The following is a 19,044-nucleotide window of genomic DNA, read 5'->3' as shown; positions in this document are numbered from 1 at the left end:
ATTTGTAGACTTAAGTTTATTAGTGGCTCCTGAGAAGTGTTTGGTCACTCTATCATGTGTCTTTTACTTAGGTGTTAGAACTTATGTGGATCCCTTTACATACGAGGATCCCAACCAAGCAGTTAGAGAATTTGCCAAAGAAATCGACGCATCCTGCATTAAGATAGAAAAAGTCATAGGAGTTGGTAAGTGTCTGTCTAATAAACCTATTTTCTTTGTGGGTATTAAATATCCATATATGATTATATAAATGCATATGGGTGTATTGTGCGTACATGTCTATATGTAAATATCTGTGAACATGACATTTCCTGGCTTTATGTAAAACACTAACACTGTGCCTGGCGGGTAATAAGCACTCAACAAATGTTTGCCATTACTCTTTCATCTTGAATGTGTTTCTGGTCCACAGTCAATTCTTTTTCTCTCCCGAAGGTGAATTTGGTGAAGTCTGCAGTGGGCGTCTCAAAGTGCCTGGCAAGAGAGAGATCTGTGTGGCCATTAAGACGCTGAAAGCCGGTTATACGGACAAACAGAGGAGAGACTTCCTGAGTGAGGCCAGCATCATGGGACAGTTTGACCACCCGAATATAATTCACATGGAAGGCGTCGTCACCAAATGTATGCGGGTCACTCCCTTTACAAAGCCAAGTTAGAAGTTCCTGGCAAATTAAACACACATTTCTTTCCAGGGAAATGACAGATGGAGCAGCCCCACTGATTGCTAATAGGAGGAAATCAGTGCAGGACAAGTCATTAATCTTGTAGTCAGCTCTAAATGGGTCTATGGTTTAGGCTGATACCACTCTTTCCAAGGCAGCTTGTGTGAGATTTTAGGGAAATTAATATTGCAGATTTTTGGTATGCCTTGCCATCTTTCAGATCTTTGCTAGACCCAACTGACTGTCACAAGGTAGGCACAAGCAGATGGTAAGCACAATAAATTTTAAGTACTTTTCATATAAAACACAACAAAAACCTCACCACACCTTGTGCTTGAGGCTTCAGTTCCAGATGCGGGGAGTGGATCTTGGGAATCTTTATTAGGCTGGGGGATTTGCTTGTCTGCTCTGCCTGATTTATGGCTGCTGCAGTTCAGCACCCAGTTACAGTAACACCTGGTTGAACTTTCCTTTTTTAGTCCATTAGCATTCCCTGAGCCTGCGAACCACGCTTCAGTTAAAACACAACACAGCTCCACAGATGTATTTTACAAAGCAAACCCTGAATGCATTGGTGAGGCTGGCTAAGACCAACTTATAAAATGCCACATGGACAACGCAGCTGAAGTGGTTATTACTGAAGGTGGCTCTGTTCCAGGAACCTTAGTACCTCCTACAGTTCCTACAAGTCAAGGATCCTGTAAGCCTGGGACTATGGCTCCGGGAAGCCCAGGGTGCCTCTTACTTGATTGGAGGTGCCTGTGAAATGCATCCTCAGACATCGTGTATAAAGTGGCTGCTCCAATGGGTGAAGGGAAGGAGGGAGGGTTGGTTAAATATTAAACGTTGGACATTAGACCTGAGGCCAAGGGGGAGGTCTGACACAGGGCATAAAATCTTTAAGAAGAGAAAAAGAGGTTACTAAAAAGTGAGGAAGTATACACTAGTTCAGAGGTCCCCACACTTAAACATGCATCAGAATCCTGAAAAACGTGTCAAATCAGTTTCCTGAACCTCGTCCTCAGGTGGGGTGAGGTCCAAGAGTTCAAATTTCAAGCTGTAAGATAAGCCAAAGGTGCATGCGGTTCCTGGGACCACACTTCACAAACCTACGTTTAGCCCAGTGACCTAAGATTTACACGCTGGCTAAGCAGGTGGCCTTGACTTGTTGCTCAATATTTCACTTTCCTCACCTGTAAAATAGAGATAACATAGAACTTGCCTTACAAGGTTATTTTGGATGTATTATGTAGGGTGGTTAGCATAATGCTTGGCACATAAAAAAACAAAACAAACTCGAAGTGTTAGCTGGTGTTATCATGTCTTAAGAAGTACATCTCTCCCCATCTTCAGAATTCTTCAGAAAAAGGATCTTTAGGGAGAAGGATACACAGTTTTTCCACCTAAGGTGAAAGCTATAATTAGCATAGAATAGCTCTATTTGCTTTTTAAGATTAGTTTTACAGACAGGATATTTTTCTGTTGCCTGTGGCCTTAGGGGCTGTCCAGAGTCCTTCACTACTTTAATTAAAAGATAACATTCCGTCTAAATACTTCTGCAGGTCCAGCTTCTCAAAAGGAGGCTCTGTTCAGCTTGGGGTGTTTTTCCTGCGGCAGACAGTGATTTTCACAGCACCTCTGTAGAAGAGAGAAGAAACAGGGGATCTTTGTGTGAAAGTCCCACCGTGCCTCTAAAACCCACAGCTATTACAGCTGTAACTGTTATAAACGACTGGGTGCATTTGCATAATGCAGTTGTCACTGAATTAAAATGATTTAAAATTTCCACCAGAGGCGCTGTCCCCTCCCCCCACCTCTCCCCTAGCCACCCGCATCCCCCTCTGTTCCAGAGAAGGACCCACTTCCACCCATGAGCCCAGCCTAGGCCAATTTTATAAGCCCCTTTGCTTCTGCAGATATTCATCTTTATTTCTCTTGTAGAGCTCATAAAGATTCTGACAAATGGATACTGTTAATAAGCAGAAAAAGGAATGTAGAAAAATTGTGAAGATGGTGCCAACAGTCGGACTAGGGAGGTGTGAGGGTGAAAAGGTGGCCTGGAAGAGTGTGATTTCATTACCAGCAGTTACTTGAGTAACTTTTTAAATTGACAAGGAGACTATAAATTCTCCCCACTACCCCCCTGTCTTTTGGATCCTCCACTCTCTTCTCCCGCATCTCCAGAGGGTCTGGTGAAATGGAAGTAGGTGTTAACGCTCCACCAGGAGGGTCACCCTTTCTCATGAGTTGACAAAGTATCTTTTGATTGAGGCAGGTTAATTAAAACTCATTTAGATGCATTTGTGTCTATCTGGAAGACTGGGGTCACAGATGTAGAGGGTAAATGAAGCTAAGAACTAAGAGCTTCCTGTTTAAATTGATGGCGAGTGGAGAGGTGGACAGGGACCACCCTCACCCTCTCCAGCCAAGGAGAGAGACTGGAAGTGGTTTGACTCATCCTTCAGTCTTCACCATGATTCCTGCTTTTTCTGCCAGCTTTCATTCATCACTTGAAATTAAAATCTCCAGGGTATTGGTTTCTAATCCAAAATTTTTGCTTCAGAAAGATTTCTTAGACAGGACACCAAAAACACAATCAAGAAACAAATTGATAAATTGTACTTCGTTGAAATTAAAAATGTCTGTTCTTCAAAACTGTTGCCTCTGAAACAAAGATGTGTCCTTTTCCCCTCACCAGAATAGTCTACTCTGATAGGGGTTCTGGGCGGGAAATGTATTTGTATAGAATAATTTTGGGTGCTTTTCAGCAGTGGCATATCCCAGCCCATTTTCCCTAAGTCCAAACAGTCCACAATTACATCAATGAAAGTGTGAATATTTTTGATTTATTATCAAACTAACATTTTATTTTCCTCTCAGGGAATCTTTTATGTTCTCTTTCCTCTAAAGCTTCCCTTAGTAAAATATTGAGGATTTATGCACCCCCTCCCTCCCCACTCCCACAAATCCCCTTTAGAAAAAAGGAATTTCAGACCTTGAGTCCATTGCCAGCGATTAAGAAACTAAAGAATGGTTCTAATTTCCTAAGGTCCTCAGAAAGAAAACTAAAGTGAAATAAAAATGGTGTTTCTCTACTTCCCCAAACCTTAATATGATTTTGATTTTTTTTTGCCAAAAAGAGAGAGAGAGAGGATGGAGTGGAGAGCAAGAATGTTCTAGTACTGAATTAAGAGTGCTGTCTAGGATGAAATAATTTAATGAACTTTTTCTGTGATTTTGTTGTTGCTGACGTTGGTGGCTTAAGGAAACAAATAGAATAAGTTTATTTATAGAAAGGGAAAGAGAGACAAAAGGATACAACCCCTAATCTGAGCAAGGAGAAGAAAGAAGTTAATATTGTTCATGCTTGATCTTTAAGATGTGTCAGAGCAATGAAGTCATCAACATAGCTACTGCTTTCTGAAACTTGGGTTTCTCCAAATAAGTAAAAAAAAAAAAAAAAAGTGTCTCTGTCCATTGATTCCTTTAGTATCACACAAGTGGTTCTTCTGGGGACAAAATTAATTAATTATCCTAAAGATTTTTTTTCCGCCTTTAAACAGGCCTGCTCATTTATCTTCTTCCCCTTTGGCTTGAGAGAGCAATTATCCATTCATGTGCTCCCTGGGTACCAGAGGCCACTTTAGTTAAAGACCTTGTCAACAAGCCATGCAAAGGGTTAACCTTCCAGATGGAACTTAAACCTACTTGTCTTTTTAATATTTCATTCTAGCTTTCCACAGCTGAGGCATAAGCTTGGCTTGTTTTAATTAAATTAGATCACACAAGACAGGTGTCTTGGCAGTAAAATTGTGCACAGCCCATTTTTATCTCATTAACTGCAGTGCTCATCAAGGGTTTGTGTTTTTCTTTCTCAAAACTCTAGGTAAACCAGTGATGATCATAACAGAGTACATGGAGAACGGCTCTTTGGATGCATTCCTCAGGGTATGTGACTGCTTTATATTAAACCCAAGAATGTTGGTATTCAGAAAACTCTTACAGACTCCTTGCATCCATTGTATTTGGTGGCATTTCTTAATGGGGCAAAAGAAGAAGGGGAGAAATAGAGAATGATGTGATTTTTAAAGACTATTAGGTAATCCATGTATTTGATTTATTCTTATATTGTGGTACTGTTTGAGTCTTAAATTCCTTACAGTTGGATAATTTCCATCTGTCACAGGAAGCAAACCCAGCTTCTCGGATATACTCACTTTACTAGTGAATTAGTGACTTTGGTCACAAAGGCCCAGAAATAATGTTTAATTTGATTGCATACTGGATACAGCTATCAAAAAAGATTCAAGTAAGAGAAATGCTTGGTAAACATTAATTTGGCCTAAAGCTAATGCGATTGTGCCCCATTCCTTTATATGCAGAAGAATGACGGCAGATTCACAGTCATTCAGCTGGTGGGCATGCTTCGTGGCATTGGGTCTGGAATGAAGTACTTGTCTGATATGAGCTATGTGCATCGAGATCTGGCTGCACGGAACATTCTGGTAAATAGCAACTTGGTCTGCAAAGTGTCCGATTTTGGCATGTCCCGAGTACTTGAGGATGACCCGGAAGCAGCTTATACCACAAGGGTAAGGAGGATTTGCAACCTCTGGGTTTTCACTCTGATGAAACTATTCCACTCTGCTTGCTTTGGTGCTTAAGTCCTTTGTGATTACAATAGGCTCATCATCCTTCAGGGCCTCTTCAGAGCCATGCATCCAGTTTTGTACCATGTTTCCTAGACAGGGATTTTGAAACAGTCTCTATATATGCAACCACTTTACAAAGCCACAAAGTAGCCCTTCACTTATTGTATTTTTTTTTACATTTAATTTTTCTTCCCCTTCCTCCCCCCTCCCACCCTTCCTGCTTTCTTTATTTTTTTTTTTTAGGTTTTCTATTTGGTTCTTTTTTATTATTAAAAATAACCTTATTTTAAACAGCACAGAGCATTGTTTCTAGATGTTTGGCTACCAGCTCTGAGAGTGTATATACAGGATTTATAAAGCATTTACACTATGCAGGGTTTTCCAGTATCTAATGGCCTTCATTTTACTACTGGTAGATAAGCCAGGATTAGAGGGCAGTTAAGAGTTATCAGTGTACAGTTAATGGCTGTGCTATCTTAGCTGGGCCATCAGAATATAAGATACTAATGGAATAAGCACAGAATCATAAAAGTTATTGGCCATTAGGGCTGACACTGTTAAAATCAACATGAAGCAGACAGTTACCAGGCATTTAATGCTTACATTTTGCATCTGCAATCCTAAGCATTGGACTTTTTTTGTTTGTTGTCTGGTTGGTTATTGTTTTTTTCTTGTATTGTTCAGTTTCTTTGGTTCTAGTTTTGATTCTTACACATATCTTCTTTTGAATTCCAAGTGCATATTTAGGAAATAATGCATCTTTGTGAATACTGGGGATCTTTTATTTTGTCCCAGTAGTTAGAGAGAAATTAGAGGAGCCTTCTAGAATGATACATTTACCTAGATAAAACCTTAGCCAAATATTTAAGGAAGGCAGAGGCAGCCCAAGTGTCCTGTATGTCACACGTTTAAATGTGATACACTAAGTTTTCAGAGTAAATGACAGTGAATCAGTGCAATTGCCAGTACAATATATGTTCTGTTTATAGTAGCCCTAATAAAGCAAACTTTTAAATGATGGCCTCTTGAACAGCTTAAGGGTATGAATTCAAGTTGAATTAATTTCCCCGGATGGAACTCTAGGAAATATGAAACTGTATTAAAAAAAGACATTTGGGGGGGGGGATAAAGCATTTTTAATAGTCAATTGCTTTACCAATTTTGCAGGTGTTTTCTTTTTTAATTAGATGGTAACCAAAATCCTGCCCTCACTTTATTAAAGTCGATAATGGCTCTAGCACAGGGGTGGGCAAACTTTTTGACTCGAGGGCCACAATGGGTTCTTAAACTGGACCGGAGGGCCGGAACAAAAGCATGGATGGAGTGTTTGTGTGAACTAATATAAATTCAAAGTAAACATCATTACATAAAAGGGTGGGTACGGTCTTTTTTTTTTTTTAGTTTTATTCATTTCAAACGGGCGGATCTGGCCCGCGGGCCGTAGTTTGCCCACGGCTGCTCTAGCATCTGCCATTATTTGGCTTCCTCTAAGAGCCTATTTAGTGTTCTCTTCTAGCTGCGTTGGGCATGTTTCTCATACTGAGTAGGAGGAGAATGTGAATGATAAAAATTTTCATTTTAACTTCTTAGTTCATGATTTTAGGAGCAAAATTAAATATTGCCTTTGTGCTGCTCAGTGACAGAATTTAACAAGAAGTCAAAAGGAATATCAGCTGCACATCTATTGCTATGCCATAGCTAACACATACCTCCTAAAACCTGAGATTCCTTTTCCTCTACAACACCTCCTCGAGCAGAGCTTAGATGATAGGTAGGCTTTTTAAAAATAATTAAACCGATTACTTGTTCACTTCCCTGTGACAAAAGAAAACATCTGAGGAAAACTGTCTCTACATGGAAGACTTTAGTTAAGATAAACAAATCTCTTGTTATTGTTTGGAGAGCTATCTCAGGAATGCTTTTGTCCTGCTTGGCAAACATTAAAGACATTCAGAATCACAAATGGCACATCAGTAAAGTACTTTGGGAATAACTTATGGCTGGAATGTTCATAGGGTGGCAAGATTCCTATCCGGTGGACTGCGCCAGAAGCAATTGCCTATCGTAAATTCACATCAGCAAGTGATGTATGGAGCTACGGAATCGTTATGTGGGAAGTGATGTCGTATGGAGAGAGACCCTATTGGGATATGTCCAATCAAGACGTGAGTCTTTATGTTCTGAAATATATGCCTGAGCATTGAAATTCAGGAAGTTTCGCATTAGTGTATGATGGAGTGCTTGTTGAGCTTGAAATGATACATTAAACTCAGGGTTCTTAATAAAAATGTGTCTAGTAATATAGTTAAACCTTATGGTGGTAGATTTCAAGGACCAAAATTACTATAGCCTCAGTGTTATCGTTTGGGAGATGGATCAGATAGGTAGATTTAGATAGATGCATAGAGTCGTGACATGGAGCAGTATTTGAACTTGGATAACTTCCAAATTCATACTGAAACAAAATTAAACTTTGAATTTGAAGAAAATGCAAGGATCTATGAAAAACACACATTTCACATGTGATAAAATTGACATGAAAGGTTTATTTCAAGGAAACTAGTGAATATTTTAAAGCTGACAGAGTTGTAATTAGAGCTTGCCCCTGGAGGACTCTAAAATAAAGCTTCACTAAATGACCCTTTGTCAATTACGCACATCCCTTTAAATGTACCATCTGGACCACTTCGTAAGGGAGTATCCACAATGCCTGCAATTTCAGTAAAGCATTCAATAATGACACTAATAAGATTCCAGAGTAATAGAATTTAATTACAAACATCTCCAGTGAGAAAGGGCCAAAAAATGAAAAGAAAAAACCCTGCAGCAGTGGGTTCCTAGAACACGTATTTGCTAATCCTGGAAAGGTTTTAGTTCTGGGGTTGGAAGTCAGATCACAATAAAATGAACACTCTTTGAACTTTAAAAATTATTTTAATATATGAGGTAAAATATTAGCACAGAGTGTTTATAGATTCATGGTATTTAATATCAATAGAAATTATATTTTAGGAAAAGTCATCTTTTAAAAAATTCTCTCTGAGGTGGAATGTTACCTGACCATCTGTCATGTCCTGAAACACAGGGACTTGCACAGCCTTGACAATTCAATGAAGAACCAGGTGTACTTAAGAAGCAGAATGCTGTTGCCTTATCAATAAAAGGATGTTCAGCGCAATAGAGAAGCTAATGAACTCCATGTCTAGTGGGGCAAAAAGAATTCCCTAACCAGATTAAGAGGAATGGTTGTGTTGACATTGGATTATCTGTAAATTGTAAAGGAAGGTTGGTAGCAGATGGGAGGAAAGACAGCAGCTAGCATAACTGATAACTGCAAACTGGAAAAGGCTGTAGAGGTGAAGGGTGTGCAATCTATTGTTTGATGTGACTATGCTATTATGCATATACCTTCAAGTACCTTTCCTGTAGCAACATTTGGTTTAGGGTTAGAGATTTTTGGAGGGACAAGGACAAACAACCTAAGTGAGTAAGTGATGTGTGTATTTACTTATTTAATTATTTTATATTTAAACTTTCCCCTTTTTTTCAATTGAGAGTCATGGCCAAATGCTCATAACAGCAGATTGTCTAAAGATGTTGTTAGTTTCCCTGCCCTAAGTATTTTTAGAACTTGTAGTCTTGATAGTATCTATATTATATTAAAATCATTTTGGTTGTTTTAAATTTTTAGTTGTCTGGCTTTATCCCTGAAAAAGCATCTGAAGCTGCTTTTCTCTGCAAATAACATTGATCTAGCATTCATGTGTATTTGTGTTCATGTTGGATTTTGTGTAGAACAGGAATCAATAGGAAATGTAACTGGAAAATTACTTTGCTGAGTAGAATTTGGCATATGGTGAATGAGTCAAAGTAGCTGTTGAAAATATGTCAAACTTATCAAGATTTTTGTTGGTTTTAATCCTCTGCCCTCCAAAACATTCAGCAGTAAACTGAGAAAATATGCTTTGCTAACCCACAAGTCATCTTGCAATCTGGCAGTGGATAGGGAGCTAATGAAGGAGTATTAAACAGTCTGAGGGATTATAAGAAATTGTGTTATCCCGGCATTAGCCCGATGTTGCTTGCATTGTATTCAGTTCAATATAAAACATTTTCCTCAAGTCTAGAGCCAACACCATGCACCTGGAAAGATAAAAGAAAGTGAGGGAATCAATGTGATTACCGGAAATAAGTAGAATAATGTTCAGTAAGATAGCATATAGAGCCCTAATTGGTTTGGCTCAGTGGATAGAGCGTTGGCCTGTGGACTGAAAGGTCCCAGGTTCGATTCTGGTCAAGGGCATGTACCTTAGTTGTGGGCACATCCCTAGTAGGAGGTGTGCAGGAGGCAGCTGATCGATGTTTCTCTCTCATCGATGTTTCTAACTCTCTATTCCTCTCCCTTCCTCTCTGTAAAATATCAATAAAATATATTTTTTAAAAAAAAGATAGCATATAGAAGTCTACTTTAGGAGAACTACATACATACTAATACAACAGGATGTTGGCAAAAAAAAAAAATGGGGAAAAAATGGATCACAGGGCTTAACAAATCACCAGATGATTGTTAAACTGAAACAGTGTGCTAGTTAAAAAGACAAGAAGTCATATTGGTATGTAGAAACTGGACTCAACTGAACTGACCATGTTGTGTTGAAGGCTGATTGTTCAGCAGCAAATAGACCCACTGCGGGGTGAATGCAGTGTGGTCATTGAGATGGCTACAGCCACTGGTCGTTTCCTTAGCAACTATCACTTTAGTGGGAAAGGGGCTGGAGTGGAAAGACTGATTTGAAACAAATAAAACTTTAAAAAATCCCCAAACAGGCAAAAGCACCTCCAGAATCTCATAGGATACCCATAAACAAAGTTTATGAGTCGCCAAGAAATTATGAAGTAATTCCCCTCTTTAAATTTGGCATGAGTCATGCTGTATTACATTACTAGGATTTACGCCATGAAGAAGGGGGGTTTAGAGTAAAGTCAATAAGAAAAATAAGTAATACCTGTGAAGACAGATTAGGAAAATTAGAATTAGAAAAAAGACTGTTGAATGATTTATTTATGGCTCACTAGACAGCGAGACCACTCTGGGTAGTAAGACAATTATCATCTACATTATAACTTTTTTCCTTAGATGTGCCTGTGACCCCTTTAACATAGAAATGCCTAAAAGAAGATGAAAAATGTTTTTGCTGTCACTTTTAAAAAAATATACTATACCTTTAACAGGGTCAAATGATAGCCAAGTAAGATGAAGAAAGAAGTATAGAATTGGCATAATGGTGTATTTTGGTCTCCCCAAAGTAGAAAAGGCTGGGCATCTAGAAAGATCGAGAGGTGTGCTATTTCAGAGGTTGGCAGTGTCTTCTGGGTTGGGAGTCAAGGAGGTGGTCTCTGGTTTTGACCCATTAGCTGTCTGAGCAAGAAGATACAGGCTTAAAACTATGTAAAGAGACTTGCATTTTGAAGGGAGCTATTAATAATACTTCCTATGGAAGGCCTTTAACAAGGTTAGGGTCTCTTTTTCCTAAGAGTATTTTGCAGATGCTTGGGAACAGAGTGAAGAAAGTCATTGCCCTGTGATAGCTGAGGGTCAGACCAACACCATTTACTGATCTAATTGGATTCTAATCACTGGAACACTGATGCATCTTCACTTGAGAGCTTCAGGTTGGCTTGGCCTGCCATTTGAGAACACCTCATAGCAACAGCAGGCTTGCCTACCCTGTTGCCAGCAATAGGCAGGTCCAGCTTGGCTTCTGTGAAGGAATTGGAGATGTTCCCATGCTCAAGCTTGCTGGCAGCTTAATGTACAGGGAACTTGCCCATCAGGAGGGTGAACAACAGCTTGCCTGGCAGCTTAACATATCATCCTGTTTTCTTCAATAGGTGATTAAAGCCATTGAGGAAGGCTATCGGCTACCCCCTCCAATGGACTGTCCCATCTCACTCCACCAGCTGATGTTAGACTGCTGGCAGAAGGAGAGGAGTGACAGGCCTAAATTTGGGCAGATTGTCAACATGTTGGACAAACTCATCCGCAACCCCAGCAGCTTGAAGAGGACGGGAACCGAGAGCTCCAGGTGAGCCATGCTTACTTAATAGTGATGTATGAAAGAATACATTAGAGATGGCAGGCAAGTGGTGACTCACGTTAATTCCTGCCTCTTAATAAGAGGTCACTTCATAGCTCTCTGCAACTTGGGTGGTTTCTTTCTCAATTAGTGAAGTATTTATGGTAGTTCACTTTACCATTTTGAAGAGCCAAATATCTGTCAGGCCTCAAGGAATAGTTAGAAAAACAAATTAAAAACAACAACACAGCAACAACAAAATAACTAAAGTGCTTATTTTATGATGTTGGACATGGACATTTTGAAAGAGGGATGAAATGTACTTTTGGAAGACATTCAGGTTGCTAGATGCCATATTTTGAAAAGGGAAAGGAATATTGTGTTTGTAAAAAGTAAGGATTAGAGGACAGCTCTCTGTGCACTGCAATTTTAAGTTGACTTATAAATAAAGTGTTAATTGTCACAAGAGATGCCTTAGGTTTCAGTTCTTAAAGTTTTTCTTTTATGAGTCTTCAAGAGTAGCAGGAAACAGGACCAAGATAGAAACTGATCAAGTTACAAAGCATGCAGACAAATGTTTGAGAAGGGTTTTAAAAACTACAGTGATTGCACCACCTGTAAAAGAGGTAGTTATTTCATTGGGAAGAGGAAATTGAAGTGTATCAGTCCAGAAAGAAGATAAAGATACTGCAAGTTCTGTAGTTCAATGGGAACTTTTTTTCACGGGGTTGAGCTTTACTGGCTTACCAGCTCCATGGAAAAAGGAATAGACCATCTTTATCAGTTAAATGATTTAAGAGACAGGCACAGTAAGACCAGGTGACTCAGGCATGCATGACATTTTCTCCACAATATGCAAGCCCTTCCTGTCTTGGCCCCCATTATGATGTTCTCCTCTAGTCTTCCTCCTGAAACCCTAGCCTAAATATTGCAGATGAGAAGGACTACACTTATTATTATAATGCATGAAAAAAAGAATTTGGAGCGAACAGCAGCGGTACCTTCTGTTCTCTTTTAGGCTTTCAGATCCTTTAGCATTGGCCACTATACAAGGAGCTCAGTGGTCAAGCTCTTCTGCAAAAACATCCAGCTGAATTCACATCTTTTTCCTGCCAGTTGGTAGCTATGTGACCTAAAACAAATCTAACATTTCTGGGCTAGTTTCTGTTCTTCTGTTCACTGAGAGGGTAAAAACAGATGGCTCTAAAGCCAAGTTTCCATGTAGCTGGCTTCTCCTATTTCTACGTTAACCTCCAGCTTTTACATCTCCAGCTCCAGAGCCCATGTGTTATGTCTGAGAGTCCTGAGGCCAGTGCTTGGAACTTCTCCTGATAGCGTAAACTATTTAACTACTGATATTCCATAATGTGTGCTTAGCACCAAAGTTCAGGAAAAAATGAGTTATTGGATATACTTTTCTCAATGCTAATTTTTTTTCACTGATGGTACTTGAGTAGCTTTAATGCTTATCACCACTTGCTGATAATGGGGTGTAGTATAACATGATATGTTACTGAGCACAAAATTAGGCAAATGTCATGGTGTTCCACAGAGAGCACAAAGACTTCCAGAACATACTTGAGAGTATCTGTTGGAGTGTATTGATACGGAGTGAGGATATTTTCATCCTAAGGTCATTTTGACCTTCTCAGGCTCCTAGAGTTTACACGTTGCCTATTAATGTTCTTGGCGTAAAGTTAGAAGCAAATGCAAACTGTTGCTCCTTGTTTGATATGAATATTTAAATTGATAAACATTCAACACTGATATATAAAATTCTGAGTGTTAATATTTGTTATTGACTCGAAATTGGGGGAATAATTAAATCTTGATTAGTCTTGTCATAAAAATATGTAGGATTTTACTTACAAAATTGGATATAATTGAAACAATGGACACAAAAGATATGTCACAAAGGCAAGCTAATATCTGGGCTCAGAACTAACTGATAAAACAAGTCTTTGTTAAAATATTTACATAAAAAAAGAAGCAATGCAAATAAAAATAACTGGTAAAATTAAAATAAAGAATGGAATTGGATTAATTCTGCTATATAGAAAATGAATCAAGGCATTAGTTTGACTTAATTTTGTTTTTACAAGAAAAGAACATTTTTGAGTGAAAATTCAGTCATGATGATATACTTCTGATTTAAACACTTATATTCAAACAACATAGTCTCAGAATGAAAATCATGTCAAACTGTTAAGGTGAAATTCATTCCATAATTTCTAGAGAAAAGGGAACTTTAAGAAAATAAAACTTAAGTAGCAGTGTTGTTATTGAGGTAATTATAGTAAGGGTGGTACAGACTACCCTGTGGAGGTCTACCTTGTGATTATTATGTATTTTGATGATGAAGATAACTACGAGTCAGTTACTAAATACTTTCCATTAATAGGTGATTTATTATAGATCAATACTACGAAGAATGGCAGAATTCCTGCCTTGAACTATAGTTGTTCTTAACAATGACCTCATATCACACACCTGGGCTGAGAAATGTGTAAACTAATAACTAAGTTAATAAAATGTGCTCAGATTTTGTGGAAATGATTATTTAGGAGCCCCTGCAAGGGAATACAGAAGCACATTCCACAGTCTAAACAGTGATCAAAGTGGCCATTCTTCCTTCCAGTCTTGGCATGCGTGCTGGTCAGGCCTGGGCTGATTAAAGGGGATTAACTCCCTGCTGTCCCAAGTTTTTTTTCGAATCCACCGAGACTGCCTGTAAACCTGGCTCGAAGCACGTTAGACTTGAACTCTTGCTGCTTTCTCCTTCCATCAAGTCTGGCAGACTGAAGCTCGGTTTTCCTTACTCATACTCTGCTAGGGTTTCCATAGTTGCTGCACTAAAGTCTATAATATTCAGTGCTGGCAGGTTCTGGACTCTTTCTGCAAAGACAATTTTAGCCACAAGGACTCCCCCCATCTTTACCCCAGGCTAAGATGTTAAAAAAACCCAACTGCTATGATTATTAATGCACTAAGAGGTTCACATGAAACAAATGTGGGACATGAAATTAAGAACAAATCGGGCGATTGGTACTGTTTTTAGAAGCTTTGTGAAATTGGGAGCAAAAGTAATCACAGTGGCATTTGACGATGTTTACTCTTGGTGTTTTAGTTCCCGTTGTCTGTCTCAGGCAATTTGACTTCTGAGTCTTGCTGTTTCACTGATAGCTCTGTCTACAATTTCTTGTTCCATTTCCAGACCCAACACTGCCTTGTTGGATCCAAGCTCCCCTGAATTCTCCGCCGTGGTATCGGTGGGCGACTGGCTGCAGGCCATTAAAATGGACCGGTATAAGGATAATTTCACGGCTGCTGGTTATACCACACTAGAGGCTGTGGTGCACATGAACCAGGAGTAAGTACTCAGCGATGTAACACAAAAGGGTAAATCTAGATTTAATAGTATTTTCCTGTTTTTGCTTTGAGCTGCATAATCATCCTCCCCATTTAAAAAACACACACACACAAAACTGGAATGCCTTTCATTTTGATTGAGTCTAATTTTACACAGCCTTTATAAAGCACCTACATTGTTGCATTAAATTGCTTAATTAAACATCTTAATACACCTGCCTTGTTGTGCTGTATGAATTGTGGCTGATTCAGATGTGTGTCTGCATGAAGCCCAGAAGAGAGGTTCTCAGCCCTCATAACGTTACTCTCCCTCTGTTTTCTCTCCCTCCCACCCCCCTCCACCCCTGTATAGCGACCTGGCACGAATCGGCATCACAGCTGTCACCCACCAGAATAAGATTTTGAGCAGCGTCCAGGCGATGCGAACCCAAATGCAGCAGATACACGGCAGGATGGTTCCCGTCTGAGCCAGTACTGAATAAACTCAAAACTCTTGAAATTAGTTTACCTCATCCATGCACTTTAATTGAAGAACTGCACTTTTTTTACTTCGTCTTCGCCCTCTGAAATTAAAAAAAACAAAACAAAAACAAAATCAAAAAACCTATCTGCAGTGTTGCTTGGTGTACAGAATGCTGGAAAATGGGGCTCCCAGAAATGACCAGTGTCATTTGAATTCGACCTGGAACAAATTGTTTCTCAGAAGTACTGGGTCCATCGCCAGTTTGTAAAATACACATACCTGTGCAAATAGGACTCCGCCTCTGAGTTTTGATGCTGTACCTGCTGCCGGACACTGGGCTTCTCTGAGACATCCTGATCCTCACTCCATTTGGAATTACAACTGTAGTATTTTGTTTGTGGCATAAATGACAGTCCTCCTTCTTTCACTGGAATGAAGGCCATGCCCAGGAACATTTCTGAAGGACTCACTTGTAGCTATTAAGGCTTGGTTCATGCCAGGGGGAAGAATGCAGGTGAAAACCGGGTGGCTCATCAGTGTTGTTCCTCAAAGCTCAGGCCACCTGGTGGATTGTGATGCCATGAGGGGATGGAAAGAAAAAGAAAGTGGATTTAAAAATAATAATAATAATAAACCCCAAACACCCTACATCCCTGACTGGACAAACGAGGTCTGTTTCTTTGGGCCTGAGGCTGTGCCATAGAGTCGTATTTTGGGACTCTACAAACTTACCGTAACTACCTTACGGATAGTGGACTGTGACAATCTTGAATAGGGAATGTTCACACTTCCCTTCTTTAAAGAGGCAAACCCAAATCTCCAAGGTAAGGCAAACACAAAACGAAAAAAAAAGCAATGAATTCTTCTCTGATGAAAACATCGTTTTTTGAAACTTGATCTTATTTGAAACATTGAGTAGAAAATAAGTTTTCAGGTCTGTCAGGTAGTTTGCGGTTCTTTCAGTATTTCAATCCTCTCTTCACAGCGGGAGAGAAGACCAAAACCAATATGGCTTCCCTACTGTTCTCCCAGGAAGAAGTGAAATAAGAGCCATATTTGATCAGGTACAATAGGATGGACCTGTACTGCTGTGCTTCCTCTTATACAGGGTTCCTCTGGCCATTTGGTGCCCTTCATGACACACATACTTATTGAGCTTCTTCTGGGTACCAGGTGGTAACCTCAAACCTTGTTGGGTCATACACATGCCCCACTCTTGAGAGAGTTTGCTTCAGTTGAGAATCCTTTCCATTAGTCTTATTTTTATGTCCTGCTTGTAGTCCTTTTATCAAACAGAGTAGCAAGGGAGGATGTACCTAGATGTCAGTGGTGAGACTTGGAACTCACCTTGAGTTCCTCATGATCAGAAAGTTACCTAATAAAAAACGTGTAAGATGCTTCTATTTCCATCCTGGAATTTTCTTCTTGAAACATGTAAAATAAATAACTTTCTTCATTCCTAGAAGCCAACAGCCTAACTTTTTTTTGACTAGACAAATTTTAACTTTTTTGACTTCCATTGTTATTACTATTAAACAACAGCTTGGCTGATTTTAATAACCTATTTCCCTCTCCTTAGTTTTATCCTGAAAGCTATTTCTTATAGAGCAAAGAATGTTAAATTTGATGCTGTCAAATCATGACAGTTTAGTACAAAACCTTTTGCAACAGGAGTTATAAAAGCTTTTCTGTTCAGAAAAAATATGAAATTTGTTGTTTAAACTGCTTCAACAATTTTTATTTCATCACCACTTTTGCTAAAGTCTGGGAGTTCTGGATATTCATGTTAAAAGTTGACAAATGTAGATAATGCAGATGGGGGTTTGTTTGTTTTTCATAAAGTTTATATATTTTTTTCTTTTAGCAAAGCTGTTGAGTATTTTATATTCAACTAGAGGCCTGGTGCACTGATTCATGTACTGGTGGGGTCCCTCAGCCTGGCCTGTGGGGATTGGGCTGAAACCGATCTCTGTGTCTGGGGTGCGGGTGAAGCAGATTCGGGGCCAACAGTGCCCCAGCAGCAACCTAACCCATGGCAGATTCCTTGAGGAATCAGGCTCCCTCCTTTACTGGTTAGAGCGTCTGCCCCCTGGTGGTCATTGCATATCACAGCTACTGGTCGAATGGTCGGACAGTCACTTAGGTTTTTATATATATACTAGAGGCCTGATGCACAAAGATTCATGCAAGAATAGGCCTTCCTTCTCCTGGCTGCTGGCATGGGTTTCCCTCTGGCACCCAGGACCTGGACCTTGGCTCTGGCCGCCGCCTCCCACCTTTGCTCCTGGGCCAGGTGCTGCCTCCCACCTTTGCTCTGGGGTCAGGCGCTGCCTCCCACCTTTGCTCCAGGGCCGGGATCTGCCTCCTGCCTTCGCTCCAGGGCCAGGAGCCACCTCCCACCTTCGCTCTGGGCCAGCTGCCTCCATTTTTGTTGCTTTAATTTGCATATTCCGTCCTTATTGGCTGTGGCACCACCATCTTTGTCGCAAAGTGACAATTTGCATATTCATCTTTATTAGATAGGATAGATCTTCGCAGACTGATTCAGATAAGACAGCATTATAGCATTATCTTATAAGTAAAAAGAGAACAATACCTTGCCCTGGCCAGTTTGGCTAAGTGGATAGAGCATCGGCCTGTGGACCAAAGGGTCCCAGATTTGATTCTGGTCAAGAGCACGTACCTTGGTTGCAGGCTCCTCCCCATCAGCCCAGGCCCTGGTTGGGGCTTTTGTAGGAGGCAACCAATCGATGTGTTTCTCTCACACTGATGTTTCTCTCTGTCTTTCCCTCTCTCTTCCACTCTCCCTAAAAATCAATGGAAAAATATCCTTGGGTGAGGAGTAACAAAACAAACAAACAAAAAATCAAACAAAAAAAATAGGCCAGAGAGAGAGAAAGAGAACATTATCTTGCATATATTGAATAATTAAAATGTTTTTCTTTCTTAAATTCAAGAACTTAAGACCTAAAATATTTTTCTAAACATTGAACATACTCAAAGCAGAATATTTTAAAGGAGAGAATGTCAATTCTAATATATTCTATGCTGGTGTCATTTTACTTCCTCAGTAGGTATCTCTTTAAATGAAATTATTGGGCAGGGATTGAAAGAAAGGTGTATGAGACTTTCATTCAAAGGTTGCCTTCTGAATCTTAATTTTGATACATGACAGATTTAGAATGCAGGCCAGTGAAAAAGCCAACAGAGGACTTTCCAAGTGTCTAAAATCATATCCAGTAGCAATAAGAGTGTTAATGCCAGGACTTCCACAAAGTTACACATTTTAGAAGAGCAATGTGAGCACAATAGAAAGGTTGCATTGTTTCCCAGGGTGTGGAGCCAGACTCTGGCATGCAGACAGCTATGGATTCTAAAGCCAACTGAGATGTTGACACTGGGAAATGCACTCCAAGTTTCTTTATAACTCAGTTCCTCCACCTGTAAATTACAGATAATGACACTTTAATAATAACTCCTTTCCTAACATGTGCTACTGTAAGTGTATATAAAATACTCTTACATGGGACACACTGAACTTCACATAAGAAAAGTGTACCAAGTGTTATTCATCCATCTTTTACTGTGAATCCACATGTCTTATTGTGACACATCTGAGTGGAGTGAAATGAAGTTTAGTGGTAGGGAGCCATGCAGATGAAGCTTCTTCACTTTATATGGTTTTATAGTGTTTGGGGGTAAATGTATATCTATACAAAAAGTGGTAGACCTATTAAATTATTCCTGTTCCTGTGTTATTTAGCTTTAGAAATTCATGGAATTTTTTTTTATATAATAGAAAGAGTGAAATGCACAAATAA

General features: G+C 39.5%; 1 protein-coding gene across 11 annotated transcripts in view; it reads left to right on the top strand.

Annotated features, from left to right (window-relative positions):
- The window catches only part of EPHA4 (EPH receptor A4), a 136,541-nt gene that overhangs the window by 112,990 nt on the left and 4,507 nt on the right, over positions 1-19,044 (top strand). For 2 of the 11 annotated variants that reach the window (XM_023761708.1, XM_023761735.1), the window contains 8 exons: positions 72-185; positions 436-621; positions 4,549-4,610; positions 5,045-5,254; positions 7,330-7,479; positions 11,207-11,400; positions 14,606-14,761; positions 15,113-15,262. In XM_023761708.1, the coding sequence (XP_023617476.1) occupies positions 72-185; positions 436-621; positions 4,549-4,610; positions 5,045-5,254; positions 7,330-7,479; positions 11,207-11,400; positions 14,606-14,761; positions 15,113-15,227 (1,187 nt within the window). In that variant the 3' untranslated portion in view covers positions 15,228-15,262. Of the gene's footprint in view, positions 1-71; positions 186-435; positions 622-4,548; positions 4,611-5,044; positions 5,255-7,329; positions 7,480-11,206; positions 11,401-14,605; positions 14,791-15,112; positions 16,288-19,044 lie in introns of those variants that run through there. The other 9 variants (XM_023761730.1, XM_023761719.1, XM_023761700.1 and 6 more) reach the window with 8 other exon arrangements.

The sequence above is a fragment of the Myotis lucifugus genome, unplaced genomic scaffold (genome assembly GCF_000147115.1).
Source record: "Myotis lucifugus unplaced genomic scaffold, Myoluc2.0 scaffold_3, whole genome shotgun sequence".
Taxonomy (NCBI): Eukaryota; Metazoa; Chordata; class Mammalia; order Chiroptera; family Vespertilionidae; genus Myotis; species Myotis lucifugus.
Note: the sequence above shows the minus strand (reverse complement) of the source record. Positions and strands in the feature narration are given on the sequence as shown.